Source organism: Tinamus guttatus, unplaced genomic scaffold, assembly GCF_059628265.1.
Source record: "Tinamus guttatus ecotype Peru unplaced genomic scaffold, ASM5962826v1 Tinamus_guttatus_pri_ptg000786l, whole genome shotgun sequence".
NCBI classification, from domain to species: domain Eukaryota; kingdom Metazoa; phylum Chordata; class Aves; order Tinamiformes; family Tinamidae; genus Tinamus; species Tinamus guttatus.
Window position 1 is genome coordinate 53,455 of NW_028289320.1, and position 16,440 is coordinate 69,894.

At 70.5% G+C, this 16,440-nt stretch overlaps 1 protein-coding gene across 1 annotated transcript; it reads left to right on the forward strand.

The window, feature by feature from the left end:
• Nucleotides 1–4,315: 4,315 nt before the first annotated feature.
• ZBTB4 (zinc finger and BTB domain containing 4) lies at nt 4,316–15,268 on the forward strand (the record flags this gene model as incomplete). Its single annotated transcript, XM_088537495.1, has 3 exons — nt 4,316–4,335; nt 6,206–6,282; nt 12,371–15,268. A coding segment is annotated over exon 3 (2,883 nt), but the record flags the coding sequence as incomplete, so codon positions are not given.
• Nucleotides 15,269–16,440: the final 1,172 nt, after the last annotated feature.

The following is a 16,440-nucleotide window of genomic DNA, read 5'->3' on the forward strand; positions in this document are numbered from 1 at the left end:
TCCCCCAACAACCGGCAGCGCCGCTGGGAGCCGCCCTGTGTCCCTGTGTCACCCTCACCGCGTCACCCTGACACCGAAGGGTTCCCGGACAACACGTTGCGCTGTCACCGGTGGGTCCCCGTCACCACGACCCCCCCTGTCACCGGTGCGATACCCACGTTCCGGTTGTCACCATCACCGGGGGGGCCCCAGACCGGAGTTGTGGGGTTGTTCCGCCTGTGTCCCCCGCCTTGTGCGGTGGTTGTGTCACCCACTTGCACCTCTGGGTACAGCCACGTCGCTGACTGTGCGCTGTGGTCTCCGCTTGTGTCCCGCTGTAGCCCTGGCTGTCTCTGCTACAACCTCCCAGTTATGCCGGGCTGTAGCTCCGCTTGTCCCCCCTGTGCTGCTGTAGCTCCGCTTGTGCCCCTCCGACTGTGCACCCCGGCTCGCCTCCGGTTGTTCCCCCCACTGCGTCCCGTTGTACCTCCGGTTGTCACCCCGCCGCGCGCTTGTGCCCCGCTTGTACCCCGGGCTGTGACCCCGCTCGTGTCCGGTTGTCTCTCCGGTTGTACCCAGCTGCCCGTCCGGCTGTTCCCCCCCGCGTCATCCTGGTCCCCCCCCATCTTGTCACCCCCTTCCCAGGCAGGTGCCCCCCAATTCCAGCCCCCCCCCATTCCCATTCCCCCCATTCCAAGTCCTCTCCCCCCCCATCCCATTCCGGATCCCCCCTCATTCCCGGACCCCCCCCATTTTTCCCCCCCCATTCCCGATCCCCCCTCATTCCCAGTCCCCCCCCCCCCGCCGCTCCTGGTGACTCCCCCCCCATTCCTGGTCCCCCATTCCCGACCCTCCCCCATTCCGGGTTCCACCCCCCCCAATTCCCAGTCCCCCATTCCTGGTCCCCCCCCCCATCCCCGGTACCCCCCCCATTCCCAGCCCCCCTCATTCCCGGTACTCCCCCCCCAATTCCCAGTCCCCCCCCCCCATCCCCGGTGCCCCCCCATTCCCGCCCCCTCCCCCCCCCTGCTCCTGGTGCCCCCCCCATTCCCGCCCCCCCCATTCCTGGTCCCCCTCATTCCTGGTGCCCCCCCCCCATTCCCGGTGCCCCCCCCATTCCCGTCCCCTCCATTCCCAGTGCCCCCCCCCGTCATTCCTGGTGCCCCCCCTCATTCCCACCCCCCCTCATTCCCGGTGCCCCCCTCCCCATTCCCGGTCCCCCCCCAATTCTCCCCCCCCATTCCCGGTCTCCCCCATTCCCGCCCCCCCCTCCATCCCGGTACCCCCCCATTCCCGCCCCCTCCCCCCCCCGCTCCTGGTGCCCCCCCATTCCCGGTCCCCCTCATTCCTGGTGCCCCCCCCATTCCTGGTCCCCCTCATTCCCAGTGCCCCCCCCCCTCATTCCTGGTGCCCCCCCCCCATTCCCGGTGCCCCCCCCATTCCTGGTCCCCCCCATTCCTGGTGCCCCCCCCTCATTCCTGGTGCCCCCTCATTCCCGGTGCCCCCCCTCATTCCCACCCCCCCCTCATTCCTGGTGCCCCCCTCCCCATTCCCGGTCCCCCCCCAATTCCGCCCCCCTATTCCCGGTCTCCCCCATTCCCGCCCCCCCCTCCATCCCCGGTACCCCCCCCATTCCCGCCCCCCCCCCGCTCCTGGTGCCCCCCCCCCATTCCCGGTGCCCCCCCCATTCCCAGTCCCCTCCATTCCCAGTGCCCCCCCCCCCATTCCCGGTCCCCCCTCATTCCGGTCCCCCCCCCCATCCCCGCCCCCCCCCCTCTCCCGGTCCCCCCCATTCCCGGTCCCCCCAATTCCCCCCCCCCCCCATTCCCGGTCCCCCCCATTCCCAGTCCCCCCCCCCAATTCCCCCCCCCCATTCCCGGTCCCCCCCCCCATCCCCGCCCCCCCCCCCTCCCGGTCCCCCCTCATTCCCGGTCCCCGCCCCCCCCATTCCCGGTCCCCCCATTCCCATTCCCATTCCCATTCCCCCCCCCATTCCCGGTCCCCCCCATTCCCATTCCCATTCCCATTCCCATTCCCGGTCCCGGTCCCGGTCCCGGTCCCGGGGCGGGCGGGGCGGGGGGGGCCTCGCTCCCGCCCGGGCCCAGCGGCGCCGCCTCCATCTTGAAGCCGCCGCCGCCGCCGCCGCCGCCCGCGCCAGGTACCGGCCCGAACCCCCCCCGCCCCCGGTACCGGCACCGGCCCGAACCCCCCCCGGGACGGACCCGAACCCCCCCCGGTACCGGGACCGGGACCGGCCCCAACCCCCCCCCGTACCGGGACCAGCACCGGACCAGGACGGGCTCGAACCCCCCCGGTACCGGGACCGGGACCGGCCCCAACCCCCCCCGGGACCGGGACCAGCACCGGGACCGACCCCAACCCCCCCCGGTACCGGGACCGGCCCCAACCCCCCCCGGGACCGGGACCAGCACCGGGACCGGCCCGAACCCCCCCCGGTACCGGGACCAGCACCGGGACCGGCCCCAACCCCCCCCAGTACCGGTACCGGCACCGGCCACAACCCCCCCGGGACCAGGACGGGCCCGAACCCCCCCCGGTACCGGGACCAGCACCGGGACCGGCCCGAACCCCCCCCGGGACCGGGACCAGCACCGGGACCGGCCCCAACCCCCCCCGGGACCGGGACCAGCACCGGGACCGGCCCGAACCCCCCCCGGCACCGGGACGGGCCCGAACCACCCCCCCCCCCCCCCGGCTCCGGCACCGGGTCCGGGACGGGCCCGAACCGCTCCCCCTCTCCGGGACCGGCCCGGCCCCGCCCCCGGTACCGGCCCGAACTCCCCCCAGGTACCGGGACCGGGACAGGCCCGAACCACCCCCCCCCCCCCCCCCCGACACCAGCACCCCCGGAACCGGCTCGAACCCCCCCGGTACCGACCCCCCTCCGGTACCAACCCCCCCGGTTCTGGCACCTCCCCCCCGGTACCAACAGCCCCCGGTACCAACCGCCCTCCCGGTACCGACTCCCCCTGTACCGTTCCCCGCCCCCGCCCCGGTACCAACACCCCGAACCGGCTGTTCCCCCCTCCCGGTACCAACCCCCTCCCAAATAAACAGGGCCCGGGGGGGGGGGTTTGGGGCCCCTTCTCGACTGTCCCCGGGACCCCCCCACACTGCGGTTGTTGCGTGCGGTTGTTGCGAGTGGTTGTTGCATGCGGTTGTTGCGTGCGGTTGTTGCGTGCGGTTGTTGCGTGTGCGTGTTCCCCCCCGCCCCGGCTCGTATCCGCGTGCGGTTGTGCGTCCGGGCGCGCGGTTGTTGCGTTTCTGCGTGTGCCCCTGCGCCCGGCTGTGCGTGCGCCTGTTGGCGGGGAAGGGGGCGTGCGGTTGTTCTTGCGGCGGCGCAGGGGGTTGTGCGCGTCGCGGCCTGTAGCGCTGTGCTCCGGCGCGCGGTTGTGCTTGGCCGCTTGTGACCGCCTGTACCGTCACAGGTCCAGCTACGCGGGGTGTTTCACCCGCTTGTGCATCCCCATGTACGGGTGGTTGTGCGTGCGGTTGTGCTTGCCCGGAGAGGGTGTGCGGGAGCACGGAGGTGTGCGGTTGTGCGGGCTCTTCTGTGGGCTGTTGTTGCCTGTGCGGTTGTGCACGGCAGCGCGCGCTGGGCCGTGAGCGGGTGTTGCTGCAAAGGGGTGCGTGCGGCTGTGACGGGAGGCGCTCCGCTTGTGCGTGCACGCGGGTGTTCGTGTTGACGGCTGTGCAGCGGGATGGGTTGTTGGGTTGTGTGGAGCTTAGGGCGGTGCGCGCGTGTGACAACAGGTACAGCCGCCGCCGCCTGTGCGCATGGGCAGGTTGTGCGGAGCGGGGCGCGCGCGAGGCCTGCGGTTGTGCGCGAGCCGGGGGGCAGCGTCGCGGTGTTGTCCGGGTGTGCGTTGCGCTTGTGCGCGCGCGTCGTCGCTGCGGCGGAGCGGCCTAACAGCGCGTGAAGGGTGTCGCGCGCGCCGGCTGTTGCGCGTGTCACAGTGTGGGTGTTGCTTGCGGGGTGTTGCGGGCGCTTGTGCGCCCTGCGGGTGTAGCGCGGGCTACCCCCCGCCGCCGGCTGTGCGCACAACCCGCGGGGCCTGCGCGACTGTGCGCTGCGTCACCCGCATACCACGGCAGCGGGAGGGGGGGCGAAGGAGGGGGGGCGGAACCGGGACAGCCCGTCGGGCTGTAGCTCCGTGTCCGCCTGTACCCCCCGCGGCGTCCGCCTGTACCCGCCGCGCGTCCGCCTGACGCGTCCCCCCCCCCCCCGCAGGCTGTTCCGGGGGCGCCTGTTCCTTTAAGACACCCGGAGCAGGGGGTCGTGCTCAGGAAGGGGGCCCGGTGACATCACGCCCAGCCCGGCCAATGAGCATCCAGGTGAGTGTGACGTCGCGGCCGCCGCGGCGCCCCATTGGCCGGCGGGGGCGGTGACGCGGGGCGGGACCCCCCGTCCGCGCGTCCCCATTGGAGCAGGTGAAAGGTCTTTCCCCTGTCAGGACCCCGCGACGGGGGGTTGTTTTGGGGGCGGGGGGGGGTTGTTTCCGTGGCAACAGTTGGGTGACACCCCCCCCCCCCCGGCAACAACTTCCTCCCCCCCGTCACCGGGGGAACCGGGTCCTCCATCAGCCGGGGATGTGACCGGTTGTTGCCGCGGTGACGTCCGTCACCCCCACCCCGAGCAGCGGATGGAGGTTGTCAGGCGGCTTCGGCGGTGGTCGGTGCGGGGAGGGGTGTAAGGGGGGGGGGGGGCTCGAGGTGGGGTTGGGGGTGACACAGGTTTCCGTGACAACCGCCCGCTTGTATCGGGCGGGTGTGTTTGGTGGGGGGGGGGGGGCGGGTGTTTCCTCGCGGGGTTGTTCCGGTTCGCGGAGGGTTTCCGGGGAGGCTGTTGGTGCCGCGGGGGTAGCCCCCCCCCCCCCCCCAAACAACACCCCCCCCGGGGCCGCCGGCTGTAGCCGCTGCGTCAGGTTGTCTCCCCGGGGTCCCCCCGCTCGGCCCCGCCCCCCAGCGCAGCCGGCTGTACCTGGGGGGGGGGGTGTTGACCCCCTCTTTCCGTCCGGCTGTACCCCCTGCTGTGCTGTTGTTCCCCCCCCCTCCCCCCCCAGCTATGCACCGCCTGTATCTCCTGCGCACAACCGGATTCACCCGGGCCGGGCACACCCCCCTCGTGTCAATCGGTGCCTGTACCCCCCTCGCACGCTGTGTGTGTCCCCTACACCCCCACTGCCTACACCCCCCCCGCCTGTGCTTGACGCGGTGACGTCGCCGCCGCCTGACGCCTGCCCGGTGACCTCACGCTGTAGCCGACACGCCCCCCCGCCCCCGGTGACGTCACGCTCGGCGGAACCCCCGCCTACGTCACCGGGGGCCGCGTGAACCGGTGACGCGGCTGTAGCTACCGCGCGCCCCCCGCTGTCAACGCACAGCCCGGCGGGGCCCTCACGCCGCCTGTGCGGTACAGCCGCAGACGGACACCCCTGCTACACCGCGCCGGCGCGAGGTGCGGCTGTACCAGGAGCTTCCCAGCACCCCTGGGCTCCGGCTGTAGCCAGGGGACGGACACCCGCGCACACCCACCAGGGCGGCTGTGGCCGCGCTACACCTTTCCGGGGCGACTGTTGTCTCCAAAGGACACCTCCTCGGATGGGGGGGTTCTGCAGCGCTGTTCCCCGCCTGACGTCGACTGTTTCCACCTGTTCCTCAAACAAGCTCGCACACACGGAACGGCTGTATTGGCAGTTACACACATACACCCGCATGCGCACACCCCTCCCACCGGAAGACCGGTCGCCATCCCCAATTGCCTCCGACTGTAGCTTTCCCCTCCACCTCCCTGTACCCCCCACCCCGTTACAGCGTGAAAGGGAGCTGACGGGCTCTGGTTGTAGCCCAACCCCCCACCGAGTCCCAGCGGGCGTCCGACTGTTCCCGGCACAACCGCCGCCCGGGCTCGAGGTGCCGCTGACGGCGTCCGCCTGTACCCAGCCCATGCACACCCCCAGTGCGGTTGTGACATGCCCGGCCGCCGGCGCCCGTCGCGGTGTAGCGGCGGCGGGGGGTTGCCTCTTCCCGCCCCTCCGCCTGTACCCACCGCGTGTCGCGGCCCTCTCCGCCTGTAGCTGCGCTCGCTCCCACGGCCCGGCTCCGCTCCCCGGTGTTTTCTGCCTGTTGCCGCCTGACAACAGCCGCCCGGCCGGGGGTTGTGGGGGGGTGTCCGGGGGTTCTCAGCCCGCTCTGTCCCCCCCAGGAGGCCCTGCCGGCAGCGACCCCCGGCCGAGGACCCCCGGAGCAGCCGCCCCTGGTCCATGAGGCCTCCGCTCACAGGTAGGGGGCGCCCCCCGTCACCGCGACGGCCGCACAACCGCCCCTGTCACCGCGACAACCCGCCGGCTCTACAACCGGCTCCCCCTGTCACCGCGACGGCCGCACAACCGCCCCCCCCCGTCACCGTGACGGCCACACAACTGCCCCTGTCACCGTGACAGCCGAACGGCTGCACAACCGCCCTCCTGTCACCGTGACGGCTGTACAACCGCCCCCCCGTCACCGCGACAACCCGCCAGTTCTAGAACCGGCCCCGTCGTCACCGCGACAGCCGCACAACCGCCCCCTGTCACCGTGACGGCTGCACAACCGCCCCCCCGTCACCGCGACAACCCGCCAGTTCTAGAACCGGCCCCGTTGTCACCGCAACAGCCGCACAACCGCACCCTGTCACCGTGACAACCCGCCAGCTCTAGAACCGGCTTCCCCCGTCACTGCGACAGCCGGATGGCTGTACAACCGCCCCCCTGTCACCGCAACAACCCACCGGCTCTAGAACTGGCCTCAACTGTCACCGTGACAGCCAGATGGCTGCACAACCGCCCCCCTGTCACCGCGACAGCCGCTCCCATCTAGAACCAGCCCCGTCTCTGTGACAACCTACCCGCCCCTGGAACAGGCTCGTGTCACCTCGACAACCTGTCCGGCTGTACAGCCGCCCCCACCGCCTCCCCGTCACCGTGACAACCTGTTACACTGCACAACCGCTCCCTTGTCACCGTGACAACCTGTCCCGCTCTACAACCGCCCTCTTGTCACCGTGACAACCTGTCCCGCTCTACAACCGCCCCCTTGTCATAGTGACAACCTGTCCCACTGCACAACCGCTCCCTTGTCACCGTGACAACCTGTCCCGCTCTACAACTGCCCTCTTGTCACCGTGACAACCCGTCCCACTGCACAACTGCCCCCCTTGTCACCATGACAACCTGTCCCGCTGCACAACCGCCCTCTTGTCACCGTGACAACCTGTCCCACTGCACGACTGCCCCCCTTGTCACCATGACAACCCACCCGGCTCTACAACCATCCCCTTGTCACCGTGACAACCTGTCCCGCTCTACAACCGCCCCCTGTCACCGGGGGGGGGCCCCATCCTGCCCCATGGGATCCTGGGGGATCCGGGAATGCCGGGAAGGGGCGGAATTTTTGCCCCCCCCCCCCATATTTGGGGGGGATCCGGGGGGGGGGTCAATACGATGGAGATGGGGGAGGGGCAACTTAGGGGGCAGGTTGGGGGGCTGGGGGGGGCACATTGGGGTCCCAGGGACATGGGGGGCAAGAGGGGGGGTCCTGGTGGGGGGCAGTTGTGGGTCACCCTGTGGGTCGCGCTATGGGGCAGCCCCGGTGCCGTGGGTCGCGTGTCCCCTCGTGTCCCCCATGTCCCCCCATGGGTCCCTCCATGTCCCCATGTCCCTGTGGGTCCCCCCGTGTCCCTCTGTGGGTCCCCTCGTGTCCCCGTGTCCCCCCATGTCCCCCTGTGTCCCCCATGTCCCTCCATGGGTCCCCGCGTGTCCCTCTGTGGGTCCCCTCGTGTCCCCTTGTGTCCCCCTGTGTCCCCCGTGTCCCTCCATGGGTCCCCGCGTGTCCCTGTGTCCCCTCGTGGGCCCCCCTCATGTCCCTGTGTCCCCCCCATGTCCCTCTATGGGTCCCTACGTGGGTCCCCCCATGTCCCTGTGGGTCCCCCCGTGTCCCTCTGTGGGTCCCCTCGTGTCCCCGTGTCCCCCCATGTCCCCCTGTGTCCCCCATGTCCCTCCATGGGTCCCCGCGTGTCCCTCTGTCCCCTCGTGGGCCCCCCCCCATGTCCCTGTGTCCCTCTCATGTCCCTGTGTGTCCCCATGTCCCCCTGTGTCCCCCCCATGTCCCTGTGTCCCCCTGTGTCCCTCTATGTGTCCCTACATGGGTCCCCCTGTGTCCCCCTGTGGGTCTCTCCATGTCCCCGTGTCCCCCCATGTCCCTTCATGGGTCCCTCCTGTCCCCACGTGTCCCCCTGTGGGTCCCCCTGTGTCCCCCCATGTCCCTCCATATGTCCCCATGGGTCCCCCCGTGTCCCTCCATGGGTCCCTATGTGTCCCCATATCCCCTCGTGTCCCTCTGTGGGTCCCCCCATGTCCCTCCATGGGTGTCCCCATGTGTCCCCCTGTGTCACTGTGTCCACGTGTCCCCTCGTGGATCCCCCTGTGTCCCTCCATGGGTCCCTGTGTGTCCCCCATGTCCCCAGGTCCTCCCGGGTCCCCCCATGTCCCTGTGTCCTTCCATGGGTCCCCCCATGTCCCCTTGTGTCCCCCCTGGGTCCCCTCGTGTCCCCAGTGTCCCCTCGTGTCCCTCTGTGGGTCCCCTCGTGTCCCCCCAGGTCCCTCCATGGGTCCCTCCATGTCCCCGTGTCCCCCTCTGTGTCCCCAGTGTCCCCTCATGTCCCTCCGTGTGTCCCCCCCATGTCCCCTCGTGTCCCCCCGTGTCCCTCTGTGGGTCCCCTCGTGTCCCTCCATGGGTCCCCCCATGTCCCCGTGTCTCCCCCCATGTCCCCTTGTGTCCCCTGTGGGTCCCCTCGTGTCCCCAGTGTCCCCTCGTGTCCCTCTGTGGGTCCCTCCATGTCCCCGTGTCCCTTCGTGTTCCTGTGTCCCCCCTATCCCTCCATATCCCCTTGTGTCCCCCCATGTCCCTCCATGTGTCCCTACGTGCGTCCCCCATGTCCCTCTGTGGGTCCCCCCCATGTCCCTCCATGTCCCCGTGTCCCTCCATGTCCCCGTGTCCCCCTCCGTGTCCCCAATGTCCCCCCGTGTCCCTCTGTGGGTCCCCCCTGTGTCCCTCCATGTCCCCGTGTCCCCAATGTCCCTCTGTGTCCCTCCGTGTCCTCTTGTGTCCCCCATGTCCCCGTGTCCCCCCGTGTCCCCTCGTGTCGCCCCCCGTGTCCCCAATGTCCCCTCGTGTCCCTCTGTGGGTCCCTCTGGGTCCCCCCATGTCCCCTCATGTCCCCGTGTCCCCCCATGTCCCCATGTCCCTCTGTGGGTCCCCCCGTGTCCCTCCATGGGTCCCTCCATGTCCCCCCACGTCCCCATGTCCCCTCGTGTCCCTCTGTGGGTCCCCCCATGTCCCCTCATGTCCCCGTGTCCCCCCATGTCCCTCTGTGGGTCCCCCCGTGTCCCTCCATGGGTCCCTCCATGTCCCCATGTCCCTCCATGTCCCCGTGTCCCCCTCTGTGTCCCCAATGTCCCCCCGTGTCCCTCTGTGGGTCCCCTCGTGTCCTCCCGGGTCCCCCCATGTCCCCGTGTCGCCCTCCGTGTCCCCAATGTCCCCAATGTCCCTCTGTGGGTCCCCCCGGGTCCCCTCGTGTCCCCCCATGTCCCTCCATTTGTCCCCCCATGTCCCTCTGTGGGTCCCCCCGTGTCCCCCCATGTCCCTCCATGTCCCCAGGTCCCTCCATGTCCCCAATGTCCCCTCGTGTCCCCCCCCCCCCGCCGTGTCCCCTTGCCCCCCCCTCCCCGTGTCCCTCCGCGGCTCCCGTCGCGGCGGCTCCCGCCGCCATTTTAGCCGCCGGCCGCGGAGGCGCCGCCGCAAAATGGCTGCGCGGGGGGGGGGGGGGGGGGAAGGGGGCGGGGCCTCGGCGCGGGGCATCCTGGGAACGGGGCGGGGGGGGGGGATGTGGGGCCGGGGGGGGCCCTGGGGACCCCCAAAACGGGGGGGGGGGGGAACGGACCCATGTGTGGGGCTGGGGGGACCCCCAATCTGTGGGGCAGGGGGGACCCATGTGTGGGGCAGGGGGGACCCCCAATCTATGGGGCGGGAGGGGGACCCCCAATCTATGGGGTGGGCGGACCCCCAATCTATGGGGCTGGGGGGACCCCTGTGTGGGGCAGGGGGGACCCCCAATCTATGGGGTGGGGGGACCCCCAATCTGTGGGGCTGGGGGGACCCATGTGTGGGGCTGGGCACCCCTAAACTGGAGGGGGGGGGACCCATGTGTGGGGCTGGGGGACCCCCAATCTATGGGGCGGGGGGACCCCCAATCTGTGGGGCGGGGGGGGACCCCATGTGTGGGGCTGGGGGGGGGGCTGGGCACCCCTAAACTGGGGGGGGGGACCCATGTGTGGGGCTGGAGACCCCCATGTGTGGGGCAGGGGGACCCCCAATCTATGGGGTGAGGGGGACCCATGTGTGGGGTTGGGGGACCCCCAATCTATGGGGTGGGGGGACCCCCAATCTGTGGGGCTGGAGGGGACCCCCAATCTATGGGGTGGGGGGACCCATGTGTGGGGCAGGGGGGGACCCCTAATCTGTGGGGCTGGGGGGGACCTCGGGGCCCCCATGTGTGGGGCAGGGGGGACCCCCAATCTGTGGGGCTGAGGGGGACCCATGTGTGGGGCAGGGGACATGGAGCTGTGGGGCTGGGGGGGGGGGCTGGGGACCCCCCAATCTATGGGGCTGGGGGGACCCCAATCTGTGGGGCAGGAGGGGGACCACACGTGTGGGGCTGGGGGGACCCCGAATCTGTGGGGCTGGGGACCCCCGACAGTGACACCGCGACCCTCAGCGTCCGCCTGTTTCCGGTGCGCGGTGCAGTGACCCCCGGTTTGGGTGTGCGTCACGGTGACACCCTGTCCCCCATTTCCCACACGCGTCACGGTGACACCCTCTCCCCCGGTTGTCACCATTCCTGGTACACCCCACGGTGACACCCTGTCCCCCGGTTGTCCCCATTTCCTGTGTGTGTCGCGGTGACACCCTGTCCCCCATTTCCCACACTCGTCACGGTGACACCCTCTCCCCCGGTTGTCACCATTCCTGGTACACCCCACGGTGACACCTTGTCCCCCGGTTGTCACCATGTCCCACGTGTGTCACGGTGACACTCTGTCCCCCCACTCCCCTCATTTCCTGTATGTGTCACGGTGACACCCTGTCCCACGGTTGTCCCCGTTTCCGGTACCCCCCACGGTGACACCCTGTCCCCCAGTTGTCACCATTTCCCATGCGGGTCACGGTGACACCCTTTCCTCCATTTCTTGTGTGTGTCATGGTGACACCCTGTCCCCTGGTTGTCCCCATTTCCCACGTGGGTCACAGTGACACCCTGTCCCCCGGTTGTCCCCATTCCCGGTACCCCCCATGGTGACACCCTGTCCCTTGATTGTCCCCATTTCTCATGCGGGTCACAGTGACACCCTTTCCTCCATTTCCCACACTTGTCACGGTGACACCCTGTCCCCCGGTTGTCCCCATTTCCTGTGTTTGTCACGGTGACACCCCATCCCCCGGTTGTCCCCATTCCCAGCACGCCCCGTGGTGACACTCTGTGGTTGTCACCCCTGTGGTTGTCACCATTTCCCACGCGGGTCACGGTGACACCCTGTCCCCCCATTTCCTGTATGTGTCGCAGTGACACCCTGTCCCCCCACTCCCCCCATTTCCTGTGTTTGTCACGGTGACACCCCCTGCCCCGGTTGTCCCCATTCCCAGCGCGCCCCGTGGTGACACCCTGTCCCCGATTGTCCCCATTTCCCATGTGTGTCACGGTGACACCCTGTCCCCCATTTCCCATGTGTGTGACAGTGACACCCTCTCCCTCGGTTGTCCCTATTTCCCACACAGGTCACGGTGACACCCTATACCTCTACTCCCCTCATTTCCTGTGTGTGTCGCGGTGACACCCTGTCCCCCAGTTGTCCCCGTTTCCGGTGCATCCCACAGTGACACCCTGTCCCCCATTTCCCACACTTGTCATGGTGACACCCTGTCCCCTGGTTGTCACCATTTCCCATGTGGGTCACGGTGACACCCTGTCCCCCATTTCCCCTGTGTGTGACAGTGACACCCTCTCCCCTGGTTGTCCCCATTTCCTGTGTTGTCATGGTGACACCTTGTCCCCCATTTCCCACACTTGTCACGGTGACACCCTGTCCCCTGGTTGTCCCCATTTCCTGTGGTTGTCACGGTGACACCCCATCCCCCAGTTGTCCCCATTCCCAGCGCGCCCCGTGGTGACACCCTGTCCCCGATTGTCACCATTTCCCATGCGGGTCGCGGTGACACCCCGCTCCCGGTTGTCCCCCGCGGCGACCCCCGCTCCGTCCGCCTGTTCCCCCCGCAGGCGGGCGCCGCGGGGATGTCTCCGGTCGTGGAGGTGTCGGACGGGGGTCACTGCCGCGCGCTGTTGCTGGAGCTGAACGAGCAGCGGCTGCGGGGCCAGTTCTGCGACGTCACCATCATCGCGGGTGACACCAAGTTCCGGGCGCACCAGAACGTCCTGGCCGCCTCCAGCCCCTACTTCAAGGAGGCGCTGGGTGACGCCGGCGGTACAACAGGCGGCACCGCGACAACAACAGGCGGCCGGGTGCTGGAGCTGCCGGGGGTACAGGCGGCGGCGCTGTCCGCCGTGCTCAACTACATCTACAACGCGCGCCTGTCGGTACCGTCGGCGGCGGCGGCCCGCGAGCTGGGCGCCCTGGCGCGGCGCCTGGGCATCGCGCGCCTACAGGCGCTGGAGGGTGACGCCGGCGCCGCCCCCGTCGACCTGACGCGCGGGGCCCGCGCCAGCCCGGAGGCGCCCGCGGTGTCGGTACCGCCGGCGGCGTCGCCGTCGTCGCCGCTGCGGTGCGGCTGTTGCGGGCGGCTGTTCGGCACGGCGGCGGCGCTGGGGCTGCACGCCAAGCTACACCGCGCGCGGCGCGCGCTGTCGTGCCGCCATTGCGGCAAGGCCTTCATCCACGGCAAGCGGCTACAGACGCACGAGGCGCTGTGCAAGGAGGCCGACGGCCCGCCGCAACAGCCGCAACAACAACCGCAACAACAACAACCGCCGCACGAACACCCCGCCAAGGTGCTCACGGCGGCGCCGGGGGCGCCCGCCAAGAAGGCGCTGCTGCTCCGCCCGCGCCCGCCGCAACAACCGGAACAACCGCAGCAACAACAACAGGCGCCGCAACAGGCGGCCAAGGCGGGCCCGGCGGTGTACCTGTGCGGGGTGTGCCAGCGCTCGTACGTGACGCTGTCGAGCCTCAAGCGCCACGCGAACGTCCACTCGTGGCGCCGGAAGTACCCCTGCCGCTACTGCGACAAGGTGTTCGCGCTGGCCGAGTACCGCACCAAGCACGAGGTGTGGCACACCGGCGAGCGGCGGTACCAGTGCATCTTCTGCTGGGACACCTTCGTCACCTACTACAACCTCAAGACGCACCAGAAGGCCTTCCACGGCATCAACCCCGGGCTCATCGCCTCGGAGAAGACACCCAACGGCGGCTACAAGCCCAAGCTCAACGCGCTCAAGCTCTACCGCCTGTTGCCCATGCGGGCGCACAAGCGGCCCTACAAGACCTACAGCCAGGCGTTGCCGCCCGACGGGCTGTTGCTGCCCGCCGCGGCGCAGGGTACAGGCGGCGGCGGGGAACCCCCGGCGGAGGTGGCGCAACAGCCGCGCTTCGTGGTACCGGTGCCGGAGCCGGCGCGCGGTGCGGAGGCCGCGTCAGTCATCGCCTACGGGCGCCCGGCCGCCTCCGTCATCGTGCGCGGCGGGAGCGGCGCCGCTACAGCCGCGCCGGCCGCCGCCACCTCCGTCATCGCCTACAACGGGGCGCCGAGCGGCGGGGGCGACAACACCGCGCCGGCGCCGCCTGTACCGCCGCGGGTGACGGCCGCCAAGCCCATGAAGAAGCAGGTGCTGCGGGACTACATCGAGGCGCAGCGGGCGCAACAGGCGGCGCGGCAGGGCGACGGCAACAGCGCGAGCGGGGAGACAGGCGGCGCCGAGGACAGGCGGCCGCGCGGCGGGCGCACCATGACGTACGTGGCGAAGCCGGCGTGTGTTGGCGCGGCGGGTGACGGGCGCGCGGCGCCGCTGTGCCAGATCACGGTGCGCATCGGCGAGGAGGCCATCGTCACCCGGCGCATCTCCGAGACCGACCTACACCGCGACAAGGCGGCCGACGGCACCTCCGACGGGACCGCCGCGGCGGCGGTGGCGCCGACAGGCGGCGGCGACAGCGCGGACGAGGCGAGTGACGCCGAGGACCAGCTGTGGCGGCCCTACTACAGCTACAAGCCCAAGCGCAAGGGCCCCGGCGCGGTGTCGCGCGGCCGCCGGAGCCGCTGGCGGCGCCCGCCGCGCTGGGACGCAACAGGCGGCGCGGGTGACGACGGCGCCGCGGGTGACGGCGGCCACCGGTGCGGCGCCTGCGGGAAGCTGTTCTCGGCGCTCAAGAAGCTGCGCAAGCACCAGCGGGCGCACGGCGGTAGCGGCGCGCCGCAACAGGCGGCGGCGCAACAGGCGCCCCGCGTGGGCCGCCGGCCCTCGCTCAAGTTCGCCTGTGCGCACTGCAGCAAGGTGTGCAAGACGGCGGCGGCGCTCAGCCGCCACAACAAGCGGCACCAGGGCCAGGCGGGCGACGCCGCCGCAACAGGCGGCGGCGCGGTGACAACGCCGCCACCGCCGCCCGCCGCCCCCTCCGTCATCGCCTACAGCAAGAAGGTGGCGCCTGTGAAGGAGGAGGACCCGCAGGAGATGCAGGTGTCCTCGTCCAGCGGCGACGGCGCCCGCGGGGCAACAGCCGCCGCTACAGCCGCCGCTACAGCCGCCGCGGCGCCGCCGGAGGAGCCGCCGGGGCCCAGCCGGGGCTCCGTGCAGGACCCGGTGGTGTCGCACACCGGGCCGCCACCACCACCGCCGCCGGGTGACGGCGCCGCCGACCCCGCGCCGCCGCCTGTCCCCTGCTACGGGTACCCCGTGCAGGAGTACCCGCTGCCGCTGTTGGCGGCCGCCGCGGGGCGGACTCGCAGGGCCGGCGACGAGCGCGGCGGCGGTGACAACACCGCGACGGGCGGCGGGACAGGCGGCGGCGGCGCTACAGGCGGCGCCAAGGCCTTCCCGCTGCCCTACGGCCCCCGCCTGTTGGCCGCCTACCCCTACGGCTTCCCGCTACCCCTGGCCCTCAACATGGTCCTGCCCGAGGGTGACACCTTCGTCCCCGTCCCCGTCCCCTTCGGCTACGCCCTGGCCGGGGGGGGCGGGGCCGGGGGCGGGGCCGGGGGGGCGGTGGCCCCGCCCCCGCCCACCCCTGGGGGGGGGGCGGGGGGAGGAGGAGGGGGGGAGGGGGCGGAGCGCAAGGGGGGGGGCACCTGAGATGGGGGGGCCCGAGCTATAGGGGGGGCCTGATGTATAGGGGGATCTATAGGGGGGACCTCAAGCTATAGGGAGATCTATAGGGGGGGTCCTCAATCTATAGGGGGGCCTCCATCTATAGGGGGGGCCCAATCTATGGGGGGGGGCCCAATCTATAGGGGGGACCTCAATCTATACGGAGATCTATAGGGGGGGTCCTCAATCTATAGGGGGACCTCAATCGATAGGGAGATCTATAGGGGAGGCCTCAATCTATAGGGGGGCCTCAATCGATAGGGAGATCTATAGGGGAGGCCTCAATCTATAGGGGGGCCTCAATCTATAGGGGGATCTATAGGGGGGTCCTCAATCTATAGGGGGGCCTCAATCTATAGGGGGGGCCCAATCTATGGGGGGGGCCCAATCTATAGGGGGGGGCAATCTATGGGGGGGGCCCAATCTATAGGGGGGACCTCAATCTATAGGGAGATCTATAGGGGGTCCTCAATCTATAGGGGGGCCCAATCTATGGGGGGGGGCCCTGAGCTGTAGTGACCCTCCCCCGAACTATGGAGGGGGCGGGGCCTGATCTATAGGGCCCCGGGGGGGGGGGCGCTGCCCTATAGGGAAATTGGGGGGGGGCTCCTGCCCTATAGGGGCCTTGGGGGGGAGGGGCTGACCTATAGGGGCTTTAAGGGGGGTCCCCTAATGTATAGGGGATGGGGGGGGTCCCCGACCCATAGGGGTTTTAATGGGGGGGTCCCCACCCTATAGGGGCGGGGGGGGGGGCAGCAGGGAGTTCCCTGCCCCATAGGAAGGTGGGGGGGGGGGGTCCCCATGTCCTATAGGGGCTTTGGGGGGGGGGGTCCCCCCCGATGTATAGGGGATGTCCTGGGGTCCCCCCCCCCCCAATAAGGGACACCCGGGGGGGGGGATGTCCCCCTACCCCCCCCCCATCCATAGGGGACCCCATAGGGGACAGGGCCCCCCCCTTGGGACCAAGGTGGGGGGGGGAACCCCCCATAGGGCCCCCCTGTTTTATAGCCCCCCCCCAATGTATAGGGACC